General features: G+C 39.6%; 1 protein-coding gene across 4 annotated transcripts in view; it reads left to right on the forward strand.

Annotated features, from left to right (window-relative positions):
* Nucleotides 1-18,257, forward strand: part of igdcc4 (immunoglobulin superfamily, DCC subclass, member 4) — a 136,493-nt gene that overhangs the window by 69,897 nt on the left and 48,339 nt on the right. For all 4 annotated transcript variants that reach the window (XM_057845967.1, XM_057845993.1, XM_057845984.1 and 1 more), the window contains exon 3: nt 13,309-13,450. In XM_057845967.1, coding sequence (XP_057701950.1) covers nt 13,309-13,450 — 142 coding nt within the window. The remainder of the gene's footprint in view (nt 1-13,308; nt 13,451-18,257) is intronic.

Consider the following 18,257-nt stretch of genomic DNA (forward strand, 5'->3'; position numbering starts at 1 on the left):
CATAGTATTCAAGCATATATATTCAGTTTCCTAGTCACATCTGCAGCTCTAGCCTCTTTCCATTGATTTGCTCGCAATCAAAAGACGACCAATCCACATTAAGCCACAGTATGACGTATTCGGAAGAGCAAAAGGATAATATAAATAAAAGCCATGAAAGCTTTTTGTGATGTTTTTTTCCTCTTCTTTTAACTCATTTGCTCCCCAAAATGCATAAATACATTCTATTTTTAATTTTTTCAGTGTCCCAAAAATGTATTTATACATTTTTTATGGGTTTTTTTTTCCCCACAAGCGACATCTCTAGGTTCTGATGAAATTTCGCTCCAAAGCACAATGCTCAAAATCCATTTTAGTGCAGTAAAACTGGCCACAGGAGGGCAGTAGCGCATTTGGTAAGAGCTCATGTTGGACCATGAAAGGAAATGAATGAAGAGAAATAGTCAGGAAACGGAAGTTGGAAGAAGTAAGAAGCGTGAGAAAAATGTGGAGAATGATGTAAAACACAATTCACATGCCCCACAAAAGTTCCCTAGGTGAATTCTGTTAAGAGGGGGTAGTGGTCACTACGAAAGAAAGATTAAAAAAAAAAAAAAAAAAAAATCTATCTTGATGAGACAGGCAGTGATGAGGGAAAAATGTACCCCGTCTGCCGATACAGCAGCAGCCACAACAGCGTCATCTCTCAGTTCAATAGTTTAGTTATGTGTAAATAAATTGTTACTTTGTTATAAAAAGCTCCATATGTCTTGTTGTTTATGTTATTTTGTAGAAGGAAAACATTATTTAGATATTTTGGATGTCACAAAAGCAAAAAATAGCTGTGTTAAAGTCAAAGTGATGTTTGAAAGGTATGCTTTTACAAAAAGCTCAATTTCTCTGTTTTTTCATTAGAAAGTGGAAAATTGCTCAAACTAAACGTATTTTCTAATGCTGATTTCTAAATAATGGAAAACATATGAACTTACTTTTTTTCCTGCTGGAAGAAGAGTGTCTAATTTTTCTTTTGGTGGGTTCCATGTTTATACAGCAATAGAACAGAATTTTCTGTGGGCCTTGCAAAATCAGTCAAAATCTAGTAAAACGGCCGGGAGCGAAGGGGGTTGCTCCGGTGAAAATGGCTGGGAGTGAATGAGTTAATGAAGAAATTAAGTGTATTTTATATCGTGGAGCACTTTGTAAACTTGAATGTAGCCTGCCTGCTACGACAGGAAAAGGTTTCTTGGAATTCGACAAATGGTTTTTGAACCCAGATAATGTTTTATTAACAGTGCAGTGTGAAAGACAACCTTAATATTTTAAATCTGTAGCTGATACAAATAAATTGTTACTGTAGTCCAGTTTGAAAACATATCTGAAAATTGAATACATAGCTGACATGAGGTGGAAGCACATTATCCAAGCCAGCTGACTCTCAAATTTGTCATGTCGGTGACATGCATGGGAATGTAAACGAGACAGTAGATTTGAATGGAAATACTGGACTGTCTCAGGAAATTAGAATACACAATATTCTAATTTTTTGAGACAGTCCTGTGTATATATACAGGACTGTCTCAGGAAATTAGAATACACAATATTCTAATTTCCTGACTGTCTCAGGAAAATTAGAATACACAATATTCTAATTTCCTGACTGTCTCAGGAAATTAGAATATTGTGTATTCTAATTTCCTGAGACAGTCCTGTATATATACACAGGACTGTCTCAAAAAATTAGAATATTGTGTATTCTAATTTCCTGAGACAGTCCAGTAGAATAATTGTGAGCAAAAGCATATGGAGAATGTTTTTCATGCCATAAGGACTAGCCCCTCTCATATGGCCTTCCAAAGTGAATCTTTCTTCACTACCTTCCTTTCCAGACAAGTTTCCTGAACGAAACATGGGCGCGGCGCTATCTTTGACATTTTCTGCTACGGACTTCTGGTTTAGACAGAAAAACATGAAGTGCAGTTGAAGTGGTGTCCAAAAATGGATTCAGCACGACGTAGATGAGGCTCCGTGACTTTCTGTGCTGTGCGTGGTTGTGTGAACTCCTGGAAGTGCCTTTATATATGGCTGGAAGTGGAATGTTTTGACCAACTGCTTTAAACCTAAAAAATTGTATGTTTGTTCTTATCACTTTGTTGATCATTCGTACTTCGTAGACTAAATTCTAACAATCTGTACACCCTGTGTTAACATGAGGTTTAGATTGATATGCCGGTAACTTGAGTGACCAAAATGAGGCAAAATTATAAATAATATTACATTTGCCAAATTATGAAGGGCTGACAGAGATTTTGTTGTTACAAGGACATACTACAAGGTATTTTACATCTGGTTTGATTAGGGTTATGGTATTATGAGCTCATCATAAATGTACATATAAACATAAATAGTATGTCATTTTTTTGCAGATATTGATTGCAATAAAACCTTTGTTTTTTTTTTGTTTTTTTTTTCCTTTTTTTTTTTTTTAACCTGGCCTGCTTGCTGCTTGACACGGAGAATGGACATCTGAGTGTCCGATTGATCTGAACAGTTTTAATGTATCACATAGGACTATGGCATACATCCATTGCGATCATTCAACGTTCCTCGTTTATTAGGAGAAAGCAGCAAACAGGTAGGGGTTATGGGGGAACAAAAGAAAAGAGGGAGAGAGAGACAGAAAAAGCACAGACAACAACAAGAAATACATTAATCGCCTACTCTAACTAACTATGAATATGTTGGAGCTATCGTTAGCTAGTTGTATTTCCGGTTGACACCATGTGGGGGGCTTGCAATAAAACCTTTGGAGAACTTATTCCATTTCTTTTTTTAATTTAAAATGATTGGTACATGTGCAAAACAGGACAATAAATCCCAATTTATTTAAAATTATTGGAAATATATTAACGAGGGTGGAGCATAAGCCGAGCCTTACATCATCAAAGTAGAATGCACGTAGTCTCGATATACAGTATATGTACATCAACGTACAGTAAGTGGTGTTGTGAGGCACATCAAGTTGTCTTCCCTTGCCTAACAGCGTTTCCCACCTGTAAACAAATGAACAAAAACTTGCAACACTTGCATTTATGGTAAGAAGCCCATGTATGACTTGTAGTACTAGTTTGCTTTCCATTTCTTTATCGTTGTATAACTAGATTTAGCAGAGCTAATGATCTCTCAGCCGTAACGCAAAACACTGAATTGTAGTCTAACTGAAAATAATTGTGCCATCCTATACGTACTGATTAACAACAGGCTAGCAGAATATAGCATGTGTTGCAGCCACAGCAGTACAGCTGTTGTAGTATCCATCCATCCATCCATCCATCCATCCATCCATCCATCCATCCATCCATCCATCCATCCATCCATCCATCCATCCATCCATCCATCCATCCATCCATCAATCTTCCGCTTGCTCCAGGGTCGGGTCGCGGTGGCAGCAGCTTTAACAGGGAAGCCCAGACTTCCCTCTCCCCAGCCACTTCAACCAGCTCCTCCGGCGGGATCCCAAGGCGTTCCCAGACCAACCGAGATACATAGTCTCTCCAACGTGTCCTGGGTCGTCCCCGGGGCCTCCCGCATGTCGGACATGCCCGGAACACCTCTCCAGCGAGGCATCCAGGAGGCATCCGAACCAGATGCCTGAGCCACCTCAGCTGGCTCCTCTCAACGCGGAGGAGTAGCGGCTCAATGCCAAGTCCCTCCCGGATGACCGAACTTCTCACCCTATCTCTAAGGGAGAGCCCGGACACCCGGCAGAGGAAACTAATTTTGGCCGCTTGTATCCGAGATCTTGTTCTTTCGGTCACGGCCCACAGCTCGTGACCATAGGTGAGGGTCGGAACGTAGATCGACTGGTAAATCGAGAGCTTTGCCTTTCGGCTCAGCTCCTTCTTCACCACTATGGACCGGTGCTGCGTCCGCATTACTGCAGATGCTGCACCGATCAGCCTGTCAATCTCTCGCTCCTTCCTACCCTCACTCGTGGACAAGACCCCAAGATACTTGAACTCCTCCACTTGGGGCAGGATCTCATCCCCGACCCGGAAAGGGCACTCCACCCTTTTCCGACTGAGGACCATGGTCTCGGATTTGGAGGTGCTGATCTTCATCCCAACCGCTTCACACCCGGCTGCGAGCCGCTCCACTGAGTGTTGGAGGTCACGGCTTGATGAAGCTAACAGCACCACATCATCTGCAAAAAGCAGAGATTCAGTGCTGAGGTCCCCAAACCAGACCCCCTCAACGCTTCGGCCGCGCCTAGAAATTCTGTCCATAAAAATTATGAACACAACCGTTGTTGTAATAAATAATATTAAACATCATCATAATTACAATTATCATCGTAATAACAATATAAAAGACAACAAGTCGCGTCATGCACAAGATTTGAACAACTTCAGTATTTTTGGAGCACTGAACACATGAAAATGGAAGGATAGGAAAAACATACCTTCCATAACACAGCGGCCACATAGCTACATAAACAACCGGTCTTTATGGTGGCAGGGGCTTGGTTCCACATCTGCCTTAATGAACATGTTGTCCTCCAGTGTCGTGATGATGGAAGATGGATGTGGTATTTCCAAAAGGTCTTTTTTGAGGAATTTCGATGAGTGATGCCACACCAGCTCCATTGTTGTTTTGGTTAGAGAACGTGGAAAATGGAAGATGCGAGCAGAAATGCGGAAGTACCTCAGAAACTTGTATCTGCATTAATGATGACAGTATATCTGTACCAGCCACAAGAGTGTAACATTCAAGACTGTTGCCCATACTGCAAGCAGACTTATTATTTTCTAAATTACTCAAAAACAACCAAAATCCAAAAATGTTCTAGTTGTGTGAAAAGGCCTTTCACAAACTCTGTGATGTAGGTTTGATTCTGAGATATCAGACTTCCCTGTAAAACTGTTTAGAGAACAATATTCACTTGTGTTATCATCCTCACGCAATGGTGCTGCTGGCCAGTTAACGTCATGGCCACATGCGCCGATAATTTTGTCCATGTATTTTCTCATGTATAAAACCGAGGTAATGTTTGATGGAGTTTCATTGAGTAACGCTCAATAAAAAGCAATGTGGAAAAGAGGTCATTGGGTGGCTGGATTATCTTGCTTGCACAAGGGAAATATCTGAAATCTGATAGCTATGGGGCCATGCATGCATTTCTGATCAGTGAGCTTGGCTGCAAAGTAGTAGGATGGCTTGCGAGTGTGAAATAGTTGACACAACAAATTCTAGGTCAGTTAGGAGCACTAAAAAAATATAGGCTAGGCAATCCCAGGATGGTATTGTAAGAAATTGTGATTTTTATTTTAAATGATCAATTTTCAGCCCTAGTGTGAGGTCTGTTTGCTCCAGGGTGGATATAACATAGTTACCAAACACATCTAGTGGGTCCTGAAAAGGACCATTGCTCTGATCAGCTGTTCGTCAACACACACGCTGCAGTTACTTTGTGCTGATATAGTTGCTCCGTTTACATGATGATGTAATAGTGGGAAGTTGGGGTTTAATCATCAGCTTGTCCTGCAAAGCTTGCCAAACAAAAATCAATGTCAGTTTTCTGAAATAATATATGCATTGGCTGAACTAGTAGCTTTGACATAACATATACTGCGGGTGTCCGACCTTTTTTAGATCTGTCTAACCACCTATGGTTCTTCTTTAGTGGCAATCCTCGGTATGTACCTGTAATTAACTCACCTTCTCACAAATATAGACTCGCGAATGAGGCGTTTACTTTACTAGTAAAGTTGGTTTTCTTAGCTTTGCTGCCAGTGATAGCAAACTCTGAGCATGTGCTGCTACTCACAGTAAAGGTGTAGGATAATGGAACATTCGCAGAAAAATCAAAGGTTCTGAGTAAAGTTGAAATGTGACCAAATCGCTGAAAGAAACATTCACTTTGCAACAAGGAAAAATGAAGCTCTTTGGCCCTTCAAAATCATAAATTAGCCATTTGGTTATTAAACCAGCAAGGCTCAAAGGGAAGGGAAAGAAATACAGTTTTATAGTCCGAACAATACGCTACGTCAAATATATAAATACTAAGGGTGTAATGGTACATGTATTCGTATTGAACTGTTTCGGTACTTGGTGCTCAGTTCGGAACGGAGGCGTACTGAACGAGTTTCTGACTTAATGTAACCCTTACTTTTCTAGGCTGTGAGTCCATTGGGTTACAGTTTCTTTGTGTAGATTATATTTACTCCATCTTCTCCACTATGATGAGGACCAACACGGTCGGACAGTAAGAAACGTCAACGGCGCGACAACGTGGCCGCCGCGAAAACGCAGTGAAACGCGGCCGTTAAAGTCAATCAGCCAATGCACACCAGTCGCAGTGCCGCCGTGTGTTAGACGCGTCCCAGAAGCGGCTCAACGCGATGCACGTGAAAAGAAGGGCAGAGTTTATCATTTGACGCGAGACGCGGCCCTCCTGCGTCAATACTACTAGCTAGCAGACCGGAAGTCACTCGTGTAAAAATACGGTGGATCCAGTCGATTTTCAAACTAATATGCAATCGTAACCCACTTTTTGAGTCCATCAGATCTCTTGAGTGGTAGATCGGGGCACAGTTGACTTGCCTTTGTTTTTGTTGATTTACAGTTGTCTTCTCTGCTGTAATAATAACCAACACGGCCCCGTGTTCAATACAAAACCCTCCTACCACGACAAAACAAGTAGGAACTAATATTCACATAGGAACTAAAGTTATACAACATCAAATATACAATATAAATGAATACAAACACATAATAAAATAAATAATAGCCAATTTAAATAAAATAAATTGAAATGAGCTAAAACACCTGCAATTAAATAATAAGAATAATACACAAATCCTGATTACACAATTAAATTGATTAATTTCTGTGTGGCACTTTAACTTAAGAAAATCTACCAATAAAGCTTTTGAAAACCGTTCATAAGAAAAAAAAATCATTAAGGTATTTCATTTGTAAAATACATGTTAAAATCTTTGTCATTCGGATTGCTTTTCTCTTTAGCACAGGACTTTTTTCCTCTTTCTTTTAGAAAGAACGCTGACCAATACGCGGGGTCTGAAAGGCAAATTGTTTGTGGATTATTATCTTTAAATACCCGCTACTTTTTGAGCAGAATTCTAGCTTTGTATAGGCCACTGTTCCTATTGTTGAAAGCACAAAAGTGTCTGTGTTTGTTTTCTTACTGTACCGAAAATGAACCGAACCGTGACCTCAAAGCCGAGGTACGTAACGAACCGAGATTTTTGTGTACCGTTACACCCCTAATAAATATGTACTATTAGAAGTGTAGGTTAAGGTAAAATTGTGGGGCATTGGAATTTCTCTCTGCTCTCTTTTCAGTGAGGGCTGCATGCAGACCCATATTTTTTTCAGTGTCCAAAAAAAGCCTGCTAAAAGGGGTCAAAGGTAAAAGCCCCCTCACCCAACCCCCTGACATAGTGCTCACTGCTGCTCCCTTGTGCACAAGTCCTCGTGTTATCTCCAGCGGGAAGCATTCCCCCCTGCGTGTGAAAGTGTGAAGCTGTGAACACTGGAGCCCTGCCAACAAATTCCGGCGAAAGAGACGAAGTAATCCCGACACGCCAGATTAAATCCCGACGCTTTGTCCCAATCACAACGTTTAACTCCATTTAGTTTGAGCGAGGTGCAGAGTAAACTTTTCTTACAGTACAATGAAAAGTGTCCATTTGTCTATTGCTTCAAACTAAGGCTGAAAACACAATTCCTTATTAAAAATAATTGTACTTCAGACAAACAGTGGTCCCTGTGTGCATGATTAACATTAAAGTGAATTACTGCAGATGATTAATTAAGATTAGCTAGGCAAGGGAGAGGAAATAATATATTTTGTTTGCATGAATTAGTTTGCAAAATGCTGGACAAAAGTGCTAGTCTGCGACTGGGTGCAATTGTTGTCAAGGCTTTTAATAATGTTTTAACCTATAAGAGACAGACTTCTTGGCAAAACCGTGCATCTTCACTGTAAATTTATGGCTGAGCAGAAAGGCTAAATATCACATACTGTACATTAATCAAATATATTAGACACACTGTGGAGCAGCATTTTCTGTACATTCATAATAAAACATGTATATTAGTAATATAAATAAAGAGCGCAATGGGCATGCGCCATCGGCCTGCATCCATTCATGTGTGTGTTGTAAGTTAAGGCTGTCGCAGCTGCCTGTCTTTCTCCTCCATCTATCTTGAACAGGAAATGTGCAAATTTAGCTATTTTAACAATGAAATAATGGACATTATTGGTTAAAAAAATAAGGATATAAGAACAGTAATAGAACAAGAAATATTTATTTATTCATTTATTTATTTTACTTTTCATGTGCAAGGGAGGCAGTTTCCCCTGGCTACCCCGACCGCACGTCCCTGGCACAAGTCCAGTGGTTCCACCGAGGTAGCTAACGATCTAAAGTCAGCTATGATGGACTCACACCCGCTCGAGACCCTGATGAGGATAAGCGCCATAGAAAATAGAATGTAGACATTTTATTTTATAAATGTCCCATGAAAAGTTAAGACATTCCAAAGCATTTTTTTAATGCAGTCACCTAAAATTACGGATCATCCTTTCAAAATTCCCATTACACCCTTGTCATTTTTTTGTGACCTTTAAATAATTTTTTTCCCCGACTGCTCACAGCTTTATACTTTACCTAGGCATGTGCCGATATTCTGACGGTATGATAAATTTAAGGAAAAATATCACAGTTTCACGGCCTCACAGTATTGCAATTACAGCTCTAAAATGTGTTGCTCTATCTGGGTTAAAAAAAATGTTTTCCATTAAACAGGATTTTTTTTTAACAACTTATTGGCAAATTGGAACACAAGCATAATGGTAAGTTAAAAAAACAAAAAAGCAAACAACAACAAAATCTGAAATAATAAAATATATGCAGTCCTTTTTAGTTCAGCTTTATCCCACAGCCACAGCTCAACATTATTATCATCAGAACAAAATAATTACTTTCAATGAAAAGCACATGTATATGACTCATATGATGTTATACACACACACATGCACACCCACATGCACACCCTCAACACAGACACAGTCACCAGAGAGGAAAAAAAAAAAAAAAACACCACAGGCATATTATGAAAATGTTATTATTATTATTATTGTTTAAATTTTTTTTTTTAACGTGTCCTGTTCAGTTGTTAAGTGAAGTGTCTGGTTGGTCTGAACAGTTTTAATGTTTCACATTGAGAGTATGACATACTCCCAATGTGATCATTCAACGTACCTCGTTTATTATGACAAAGCAGCGAACAGGAAGGGGTTATGGGAGAACAGAAGAAAAGAAAATAAACACAAGAAAAGAAAGAAAAGAAAGACAAACAAAAAGAAGAAATACGTTGAACGCCTACACTAACTATGAATATGTTGGTGCTGTCGTCAGCTAGATGTATTTCCGGTTGACACCATGTAGGCGGCCTGTTGAACAGGGAACGAATGGGAGGGAAATGGGGGAATCTATAGGATAAGTGATTAGGAGGGGTGGAGTGTACACAAATCAGCTCTGTGATCTAGAAACCATTAATCGTGTGAATCCCTGCACCGGGGCCCACCAAGCCCAAGACAGGGCAGGGTCACCCACCGGAGTAGGCGACATCCAGCCGACACACAGGCGTCAAGCCAGCGACCCACGACGAAGCGCAGGGCGGATACCCAGGCAGAGTAGACAGGGGAAGGCGGAAGCAGGAGAAGTCCGAGGAGCCGCCGTGGGGCGACGAGAAATCGGAGCCCCGACCTCCCCCCACTCCTCCAGGCAGAGGGGAGGCCACGCCCCGGGACCCACCTACCACCCTATTACTGTGCCCGCCAGGTCCCCGGTTAGCAGCCAATAACCAGCACCGTGATGGGATTGTGTGGGTAGGATAGTGCAATGTATGCATTAAAATAGGAGAACTCTGCTTGGGGCAGTGGGACCGCTGCATGGAATTTCTACCCAGCCGCCCATCCCGCCGACCTTTGCCAGAGCTCCCCCATTGAGTATGATATGTGTGGTGGTGAAAATGTTATTCTGAACAGATCCTTACAATGGCGGAATACTTAAACAAAGGTAGGCTAATGTTAGAGAGTTACCCGTCTTGTCATGCTAATTAGCTACGTTATCTGCTTCGTTAGCGTACGTTATAAGTGTGTTTTACCACCACTAGACACACTAAGTATGCTGGAGTTAACTCTCGTAGCTGGTGGGCAATGTTCGTGACAGCATTTACTAACCTTTAATTTTGTATGATCGACGAATGGTGTTCACATAAATGCAAAATCATATTTGAAGTATTGCCTTCTCTGTCAGCCACCCTCCGCGAACATGTTTTACATGTCGTTTGGCCCTTCTCCTCTGAATCACGGCCATCTGTAGCTTTTCTGTAGCCGAAGTATTCCCATACCAGCGACTTCATTTTCTTGATGGGGGAAAAGGTTTAGGTGTTTCACCTCCTTCAGCGTGTAGCACAGGTGACTCACTGACTCACTGAGAAACAACCGGAGGGAGAGGGGTGAGATCTGCAGCTGCAATCAAGGGATTTCTCCCTGCATTTTTGGGACATAAAAATAGCTAATATTGTAGAAACGGTATGACGGAAAATGTTAGTGGTTTTGAAAACATGACGTTTTCATACTGCGGTATACCTTTAAACCGGTAACCAGCACATGTCTACATTGTATTTTGTGTAATTAGACAGTGTATCTTATTGCTTATTCCATGATTAATGAAATAATCACCTATCCCCCCCCACCAACACTCACACACGTTTGTCATTACCAAGGATTACCGTTGGTTCTACTGCCTGAATCAAAGGTCTTGAGAAATTTATTTTACCCATTCTTTTAAATTATCTTTCATACACTGGAATTATCAGAAACAAACTAAATGAACTCATTCCTGCCATTGACAGTGTTAGATATCAAATCCATTTAAACTGAGATGGCTGGTGTAAGTGATCATGTTTCACTGTCATTGAGGGTGATAAACGATCGAACATCAACCCTCCCTAACAAAATGGATTGGATGTCTATCGTGTCAATGGCAGCCAAGCGAGAGAGAGTGAGTTAAAGACAGATCTTCCACATGCAATTACAGACACACGCAGACATCTTGCAACAATGTTTCATCCCGCTCAATGGGGTGAGCATCTGAGATATGTTTTGTTTTGTTTTGTTCTGTTTTGAACCAACTAAACTGATTAATAGAATAAAGAAAATATCAAAATGTTTATATGCTAAGCAGAAAGGCTTCGAAATGCTTATATTTAGAAGTATGTAATTAGTAGGGCTTTCAAACTATTAGAATTTTTAATCGAGTTAATTACAGCTTAAAAATTAATTAATTGTAATTAATCACAATTCAAACCATCTATAAAATATGCCATATTTTTCTGTAAATTATTGTTGGAATGAAAAATAACACACAAGACGGATATATACGTTCAACATACGGTACATAAGTACTGTATTTGTTTATTATAACAAAAATCAACAAGATGACATAAACATTATTAACATTCTGTTAAAGCGATCCATGGATAGAAAGACTTGTAGTTCTTAAAAGATAAATGTTAGTACAAGTTATAGAAATTTTATATTAAAACCCCTCTTAATGTTTTCGTTTTAATACAATTTGTAAACTTTTCAATCAAAAAATAACCTAGTTGCTCGCCATTGTTGATGTCAATAATTACACAATGCTCATGGTGCTGAAACCCATAAAATCAGTCGCACCCAAGCGCCAGCAGAGGGCGACAAAACACCAAAAAACACAGGTAAGAAGTGGACATTACACTGTGCTGTCATTTTAATATGTTTGAGCGGGGCATGTGCGTTAAATGCGTCAAATATTTTAACGTGATTCATTAAAAAAATTAATTACCGCCCGTTAATGCGATAATTTTGACAGCCCTAGTAATAAGCCATGCTTAGCTATCCATCTAGCTAAGATTATCTTTTGAACATTTGAACACAAATCATTTGCCTTATGCAACTCTCGATATTTCTGATGCAAAACATGTAACTGTCAATGGCAGCCAAGCGAGAGAGAGTGAGTTAAAGACAGATCTGCCATATGCAATTACAGACACACGCAGACATCTTGCAACAATGTTTCATCCTGCTCAATGGGGTAAGCATCTGATATGTTTTGTTTTGAACCAACTAAACTGATTAATAAAATAAAGAAATATCAAAATCTTTACATGCTAAGCAGAAAGGCTTGGAAAAGCTTATATTTAGAAGTATGTAATAAGTAGGGCTGTCAAACGATTAAAATTTTTAATCGAGTTAATCACTGCATAAAAATCAATTAATCATAATTAATCGCAATTCAAACCATCTATAAAATATGCCATATTTTCTGTAAATTATTGTTGGAATGAAAAGATAAGACGGATATATACATTCAACATACTGTATATAAGTACTGTATTTGTTTATTATAACAATAAATCAACAAGATGGCATTAACATTATTAACATTCTGTTAAAGCGATCCATGGATAGAAAGACTTGTAGTTCTTAAAAGATAAATGTTAGTACAAGTTATAGATGTTTTATATTAAAACCCCTCTTAATGTTTTTGTTTTAATAAAATTTGTAAAATTCTCAATCAAAAAATAAACCAGAAGCTCGCCATTGTTGATGTCAATAATTATACAATGCTCATGGTGCTGAAACCCATGAAATCAGTCGCACCCAAGCGCCAGCAGAGGGCGACAGAACATCAAAAACACAAGTAACGATGGACATGACACTGTGTGTGCTGTCATTTTAATCTGAGCGGGGCATGTGCGTTAAATGGGTCAAATATTTTAACGTGATTAATTTAAAAAATTAATTACCGCCCGTTAACGCGATAATTTTGACTGCCCTATTAAATACATTGCCTTGGGTAAGCTTGGGTACTCTGCATGGACCAGTTTGGACACTTCAAACCTGGATCAAATGGGTAAGCTGCATTAGGAGGGCAAGTCGTTTTACAAACTGTGGAATACATACCATCGCTCTGGCGACCCTACTTTATTCATACTTTGGTCATCTTATCTACCTTTTTTTTTTGTGGTCAACATACATGACTTAGTGCAGCACTCTTTCTGTACGGTTGAATTCTGTAAGTGCTTTTCACTCCTTAACCAGACTGCCTTTATAAGAAGTACACTGTCTATATTGGCACTGTTGGAAAGGGATTTCAGATAATTGCACTGTGTCACCTGGCAAGTGACCTACATAGCAAAAATTCACAAACTACTGTGTGAGATGCATGTAACCATTGTGCTCTCCTCCTGCAGGTCTGTCCTCCTTCCGTCAGGAGCCTTCACCTCAGACGGTGCCTGCTGGGGGGGCTGCTCGCTTCGAGTGCCAGATCGATGGTGTGCCCACACCTGTAATTACTTGGGAAAAGGACAAAGTCGCTGTCCCCGAGGACCCAAGGTGACTCCACCTGCTTTCATACCTCGGGTTGCTAGCCATTTCTCTCAGTGTTTTTCTTAGTTCAAGTTTCTAGCATTGCTGAAAAGATTACAGAGAGCCTTTTTAGAGGGGTTAAAAACCTATAACCAAAGGGTAACATACAAATACAGAAAATTTGAGCTGACTTTTTTTTTAAGACCCTGAAATGGTTGTGAGCCAATCGCAGGCTGTTAGCCTTTTGTCTATTTTGCTCCTGATTTGTGTTACCGAAGCACAATTAATTAATCAATGAACCGTCATAGCCTAGACTGTAAATGGTCCACTGTTACCAATGAATGTCATCCCGTGGACATATCACTGTAAGACAAATTCAAGTGATGCATGTTGCTCTAGCTACAACTCCATTAACGTATCTCGTTTAATTTTTTTTTGTTCTTGTTAATTAATGACAAAATCGTAATACATCACATTGACTCTTAAATGTCTTCAAGAGGAGTCTGAGGGAATTTATTATCAGAATGCACGGTATAATAAAGTCACAGCCATGCTTGTATTATGACCTTGGTTATCTAGCTAATTCAGCTAAGTGGTTTTTACTCTTGGTGAATACAATGCACAGACTATGATGTACTAAAAATGATTGCTTGATTTTTTTTTTTTTTTTCAGGTATTTCATTTCTTTAGTTGAAGTGTCCTTTTCTTTGTGAATTTCCAAGGTATCCGATAGTCCAAAGAACCCTTAAAAACCAAATCTCCTCAAATATTGGTCCTTATGCTCTTGGCTAACGTGGGATGATTTGCACGAAAGAATGTATAATAATAATTACTATTGTTTATTGAGCTGAAATGAATGAACTTCTTATGGTATTCTAATTTATTGAGATTAATCTGTAATCACTGTATCACCATTATAGACCATGTTGAGGTCATTTGAACTACGTTGCCAATGAAAAGAGCAGAGCTAATGCACTGTAGTTAAACGTGAATTAAGTGTGGCATCTCACTGCAAGTTAAAAGATTTCCAGACCCATTGTTAAATGTTTTTTTTTTTATGTTGAAATAGCATCTTAATGTGGAGTTTTCCCCTGTTTATGTCCTTTTGTGGCTGTGTGACTTATTCGTTAGCACCAAGTCTGCCTCGAACACTTGGTGGTCGTTGCATGATCTCTCGCGGCCGACTCGTACTAATAGCTGCGATGGCCCCGCGTGACCTGCAAACAGCTCGACGCTTATGTGGGCTCGTGGGTGAGAGGCAGCCCTGCTAGCTCAGGCGTAGCTAATGGCCTGTCACTAAGAGCTGCTTTTTGTCTTCGCTTGCTGCTGCCATGACGGCCCACTTTTTTTTTTTTTTTTTTTTTTTTTTTTACTCCTCATTGGTTTATACCTTTTGTCATTGTCCTCTTTTCCCTTTTCCTTTACGCCTCTTGTTTTACTGCATCTACTAAACCCAGCATTGTGGCAATTCATTGACTTCACAATTATTTCGGTGAAAACTAAGTCACAACTATTCACTAAAAAAAATGTTTTTTTTATTTACTAGGGATGTATAAATATCTGAATGTTACAGTTCGATAATTTCAGAGTACAGTGACACCTCTACATACGAAGTTAATTCGTTCCAGGACGTTGTTTGTAAGTCAAAATGGTTGTATGTCAAGCAGGATTTTCCCATTGGAATACATTATAATTCCATTAATTCGTTCCACAGCCCAAAAGCCTACACTAAATCCTAAATAAATACTGCTTTTACTATTGAAAATAGCAAGCACAAAGAGCAAAACAAGTAAATTATTAATAAAAATCAGAATAGCAATAATATAATGATAGCAATAATGATAATAATATCTGTAATAATGTAACGAATCGGGTTCTAATGTGGCTGACTTTTTTTTGCTGTACCTGAACGCACAACGGGGCTGTGATGGTGAGCAAGAGAGCGCTATTTTACTTTCTGTTTCGATCTTGGCGTCAACAGCAGCGGACACTAGGCGAGTTGATGGAATAAATGATAAGAAACTAGGGGTGTAACGGTACACAAAAATCTCGGTTAGGTACGTACCTCAGTTTTGAGGTCACGGTTCGGTTCATTTTCGGTACTGTAAGAAAACAAAATGCAAAATATAAATGTGCTAGTTGTTTATTACACACTTTTGTGCTTTCAACAATAGGAACATTAGCCTATACAAAGCTAGAATTCTGCTCAAAAATAGAAAATACAATATTCTGAAATGTAGATATTTTGAAAACCAAAATAAAAATAAATAACTTTGGCTAAGACTTTTTCTTTAAAAAAATATCTGATGTGCAAAATTGAACAGTTACAACACTGAACAGTTTCAAGTTTCTTATATTAACTTTATGACCACAGCCTCGAAAAGTAAGGGTTATTAGGGCTGTCAAATGATTAAAATTTTTAATTGACTTAATCACAGCTTAAAAATTAATTGATCGCAATTAATCGCAATTCAAACCATCTCTAAAATATGCCATATTTTTCTGTAAATTATTTTGGGAATGGAAAGATAAGACACAAGACGGATATATACATTCAACATACTGTACATAAGTACTGTATTTGTTGATTATAACAATAAATCCACAAGATGGCATTAACATTAACATTCTTTCTGTTGAAGACATTTTCTTTTTATCTGCAAAAACAAACACAACAGAGCCTTAGAACAGTAACAAAAACAGTATTATTTATAATGTGTGCAAAGTGTGTGTAGTGTACACATAAATGTGGCCCTCTTCCCTACTCATCCCCTAGCAAGTCGCTGAGGCAAACCAATTTATTTACATTTTCTGAGAGTTGTTCCATCTATATTCTTTTTTTCATTTGAATTCCCCACCCAGAGGGCCAACCTGATTTTCTTCCATGTTTACATTTAACCGTTACCCACGCTGCTCACTGCACTTCTGAGTGGTGCGACGGCCCTGGCCGTTTGTTATCTTTTTTGAGACTGTCAGTCAACTGATCGTCGCGTCCGCCAGCTGGCTGCCTCCCCTCCCAACGTGACTTACTCTGATTGACGCCAGACGGGCAGACGACGTCGCCGCCGCTGATGGGCCACCCGAGGAAGGGTGCCAACTTCAAAAACTAGCCGCTGTCTGTCATGTATCCATTGTGCAGCGCTTTGTTTACATTTGCGGCAATAACGACACTTGCTTTACGGCAGCTAAGCCGATACAAGGTAGTTTGAGCTCGCATCCCCGCGTGTGTGTTGAATTGTGCCTGAGTCTTGTTAACCAAATAAAGGCAGCGTTAACCAAAGTCATCTGACCGCTCGTCATTTTACAGTCAACACTCTGAGAGTTCGCAACTTCGCATTTGAGAGCATACGTGCCGCGTACCTCCTCGCCAGCTGTTTGCTTGCCATTCATTCACCTGTGCATTTGATCGTTATTTTGGTACACTCCCGCTTTTTCGGTGAGGTATTTTGTGTTCATTCGTTATTGGATCGTTTTTGTTCACCACTGTAATAAGAGCACCGCAGCAGTAGAGGTAAATTGCCGTTTTCGTTCAACCCGTTTTGTTTAGTGTAGAAGCCAGGGTAGTGGCTGTCTTGTTATTTCCTTTTTACGATCAGGGTTTACTTAGCGGGTGGGGTTTAAGTGTAGTTTCATTTTGTTTGTTGTTAAATCCTAAGCTAACGCTGAAGCCAGCTTCTTCCGCATTTTGTATATTTTGTTCATTGCGAGTTCGACTTGTGTGAATAAATTTGTGTCCACTTGCAACTTGTGTGCGTGGCTCGTTTTATGTTACGCCCTTAGCAAGCCGTCCGTGGGACGTAACAGTGGGATTATGGGTTGCATGAGTGGGTATTCCGCGCTTGAGTTAAATGCGTCAAATATTATAACGTGATTAATTCAAAAAATTAATTACCCCCCGTTGACGCGCTAAATTTGACAGCACTTTACATTACGTCAGAAACTCGTTTGGTACGCCTCCGTTCCGAACCGTGGACCACGTACCGAAACGTTTCAATACAAATACATGTACCGTTACACCCTTATAAGAAACCTGACGAAGCTGGCGATTTCTTTGGCGATGTTACCACAATAAGAATCGTCACCCTAACCTATAAAGACTGGCGATTGGAGGAGGACCACCGGCCGAAATCGACATTCTACGGCCCTATTGTCGACCCAGTTCATGGATGCACACACCATGCTTTTGCTATCATTCACATCTTCATTTCAGTGGTAAGCCTCACCTTTTCTTTGTTTTTCTCCACCTGCCTTTTTGGATCCAGTGTTAATTTCTCTCACAAGAAAATCAGCCTTGTGTCCGTCTTCCGGCAAAACAAAGAAACTGCGACGCTGTCAAAAATCGTCGTATTTCGAGCATGTCGTCGGATGTAGAAACAAGTGGCAAGTCAAATTTTATGTCGGATGTCGAAAAGATTGTGTCTCGAAGCGATCGTACGTCGAAGTACCACTGTACAATTTTTTTTCCCATTCCTATTTGGCAATTGTATTGTTACAAAAATGTGTCACAAATTATGACCACCCCCTAAATAAACCTTGTATTTTGTCTGTAATTTGCTAACATGGTACCTATTTGGTATTCATGATGCATTCCTGCAAGACATCTTCCAAAATTCTTTGAACTTTGCAGCGCGTCTTCAACGTCATGTTTTCATACTAGAACAAATACTACTATCATAACTCAACACATTGCGGATGCACCCAATTATCTCCTGGTTTAACAAAGGCCTTGTTCAGACTGGCAGCCAAAATCTCATTTTTAGCCCATTCAGATTGAAACTGGGTGGCTCTTTTATAGTCTGAACAGTCAGAGAAAGCACAGAAATCTGGTCGTAAT

This window comes from Corythoichthys intestinalis, chromosome 1 (genome assembly GCF_030265065.1).
Source record: "Corythoichthys intestinalis isolate RoL2023-P3 chromosome 1, ASM3026506v1, whole genome shotgun sequence".
In the NCBI taxonomy this organism is placed as follows: Eukaryota; Metazoa; Chordata; class Actinopteri; order Syngnathiformes; family Syngnathidae; genus Corythoichthys; species Corythoichthys intestinalis.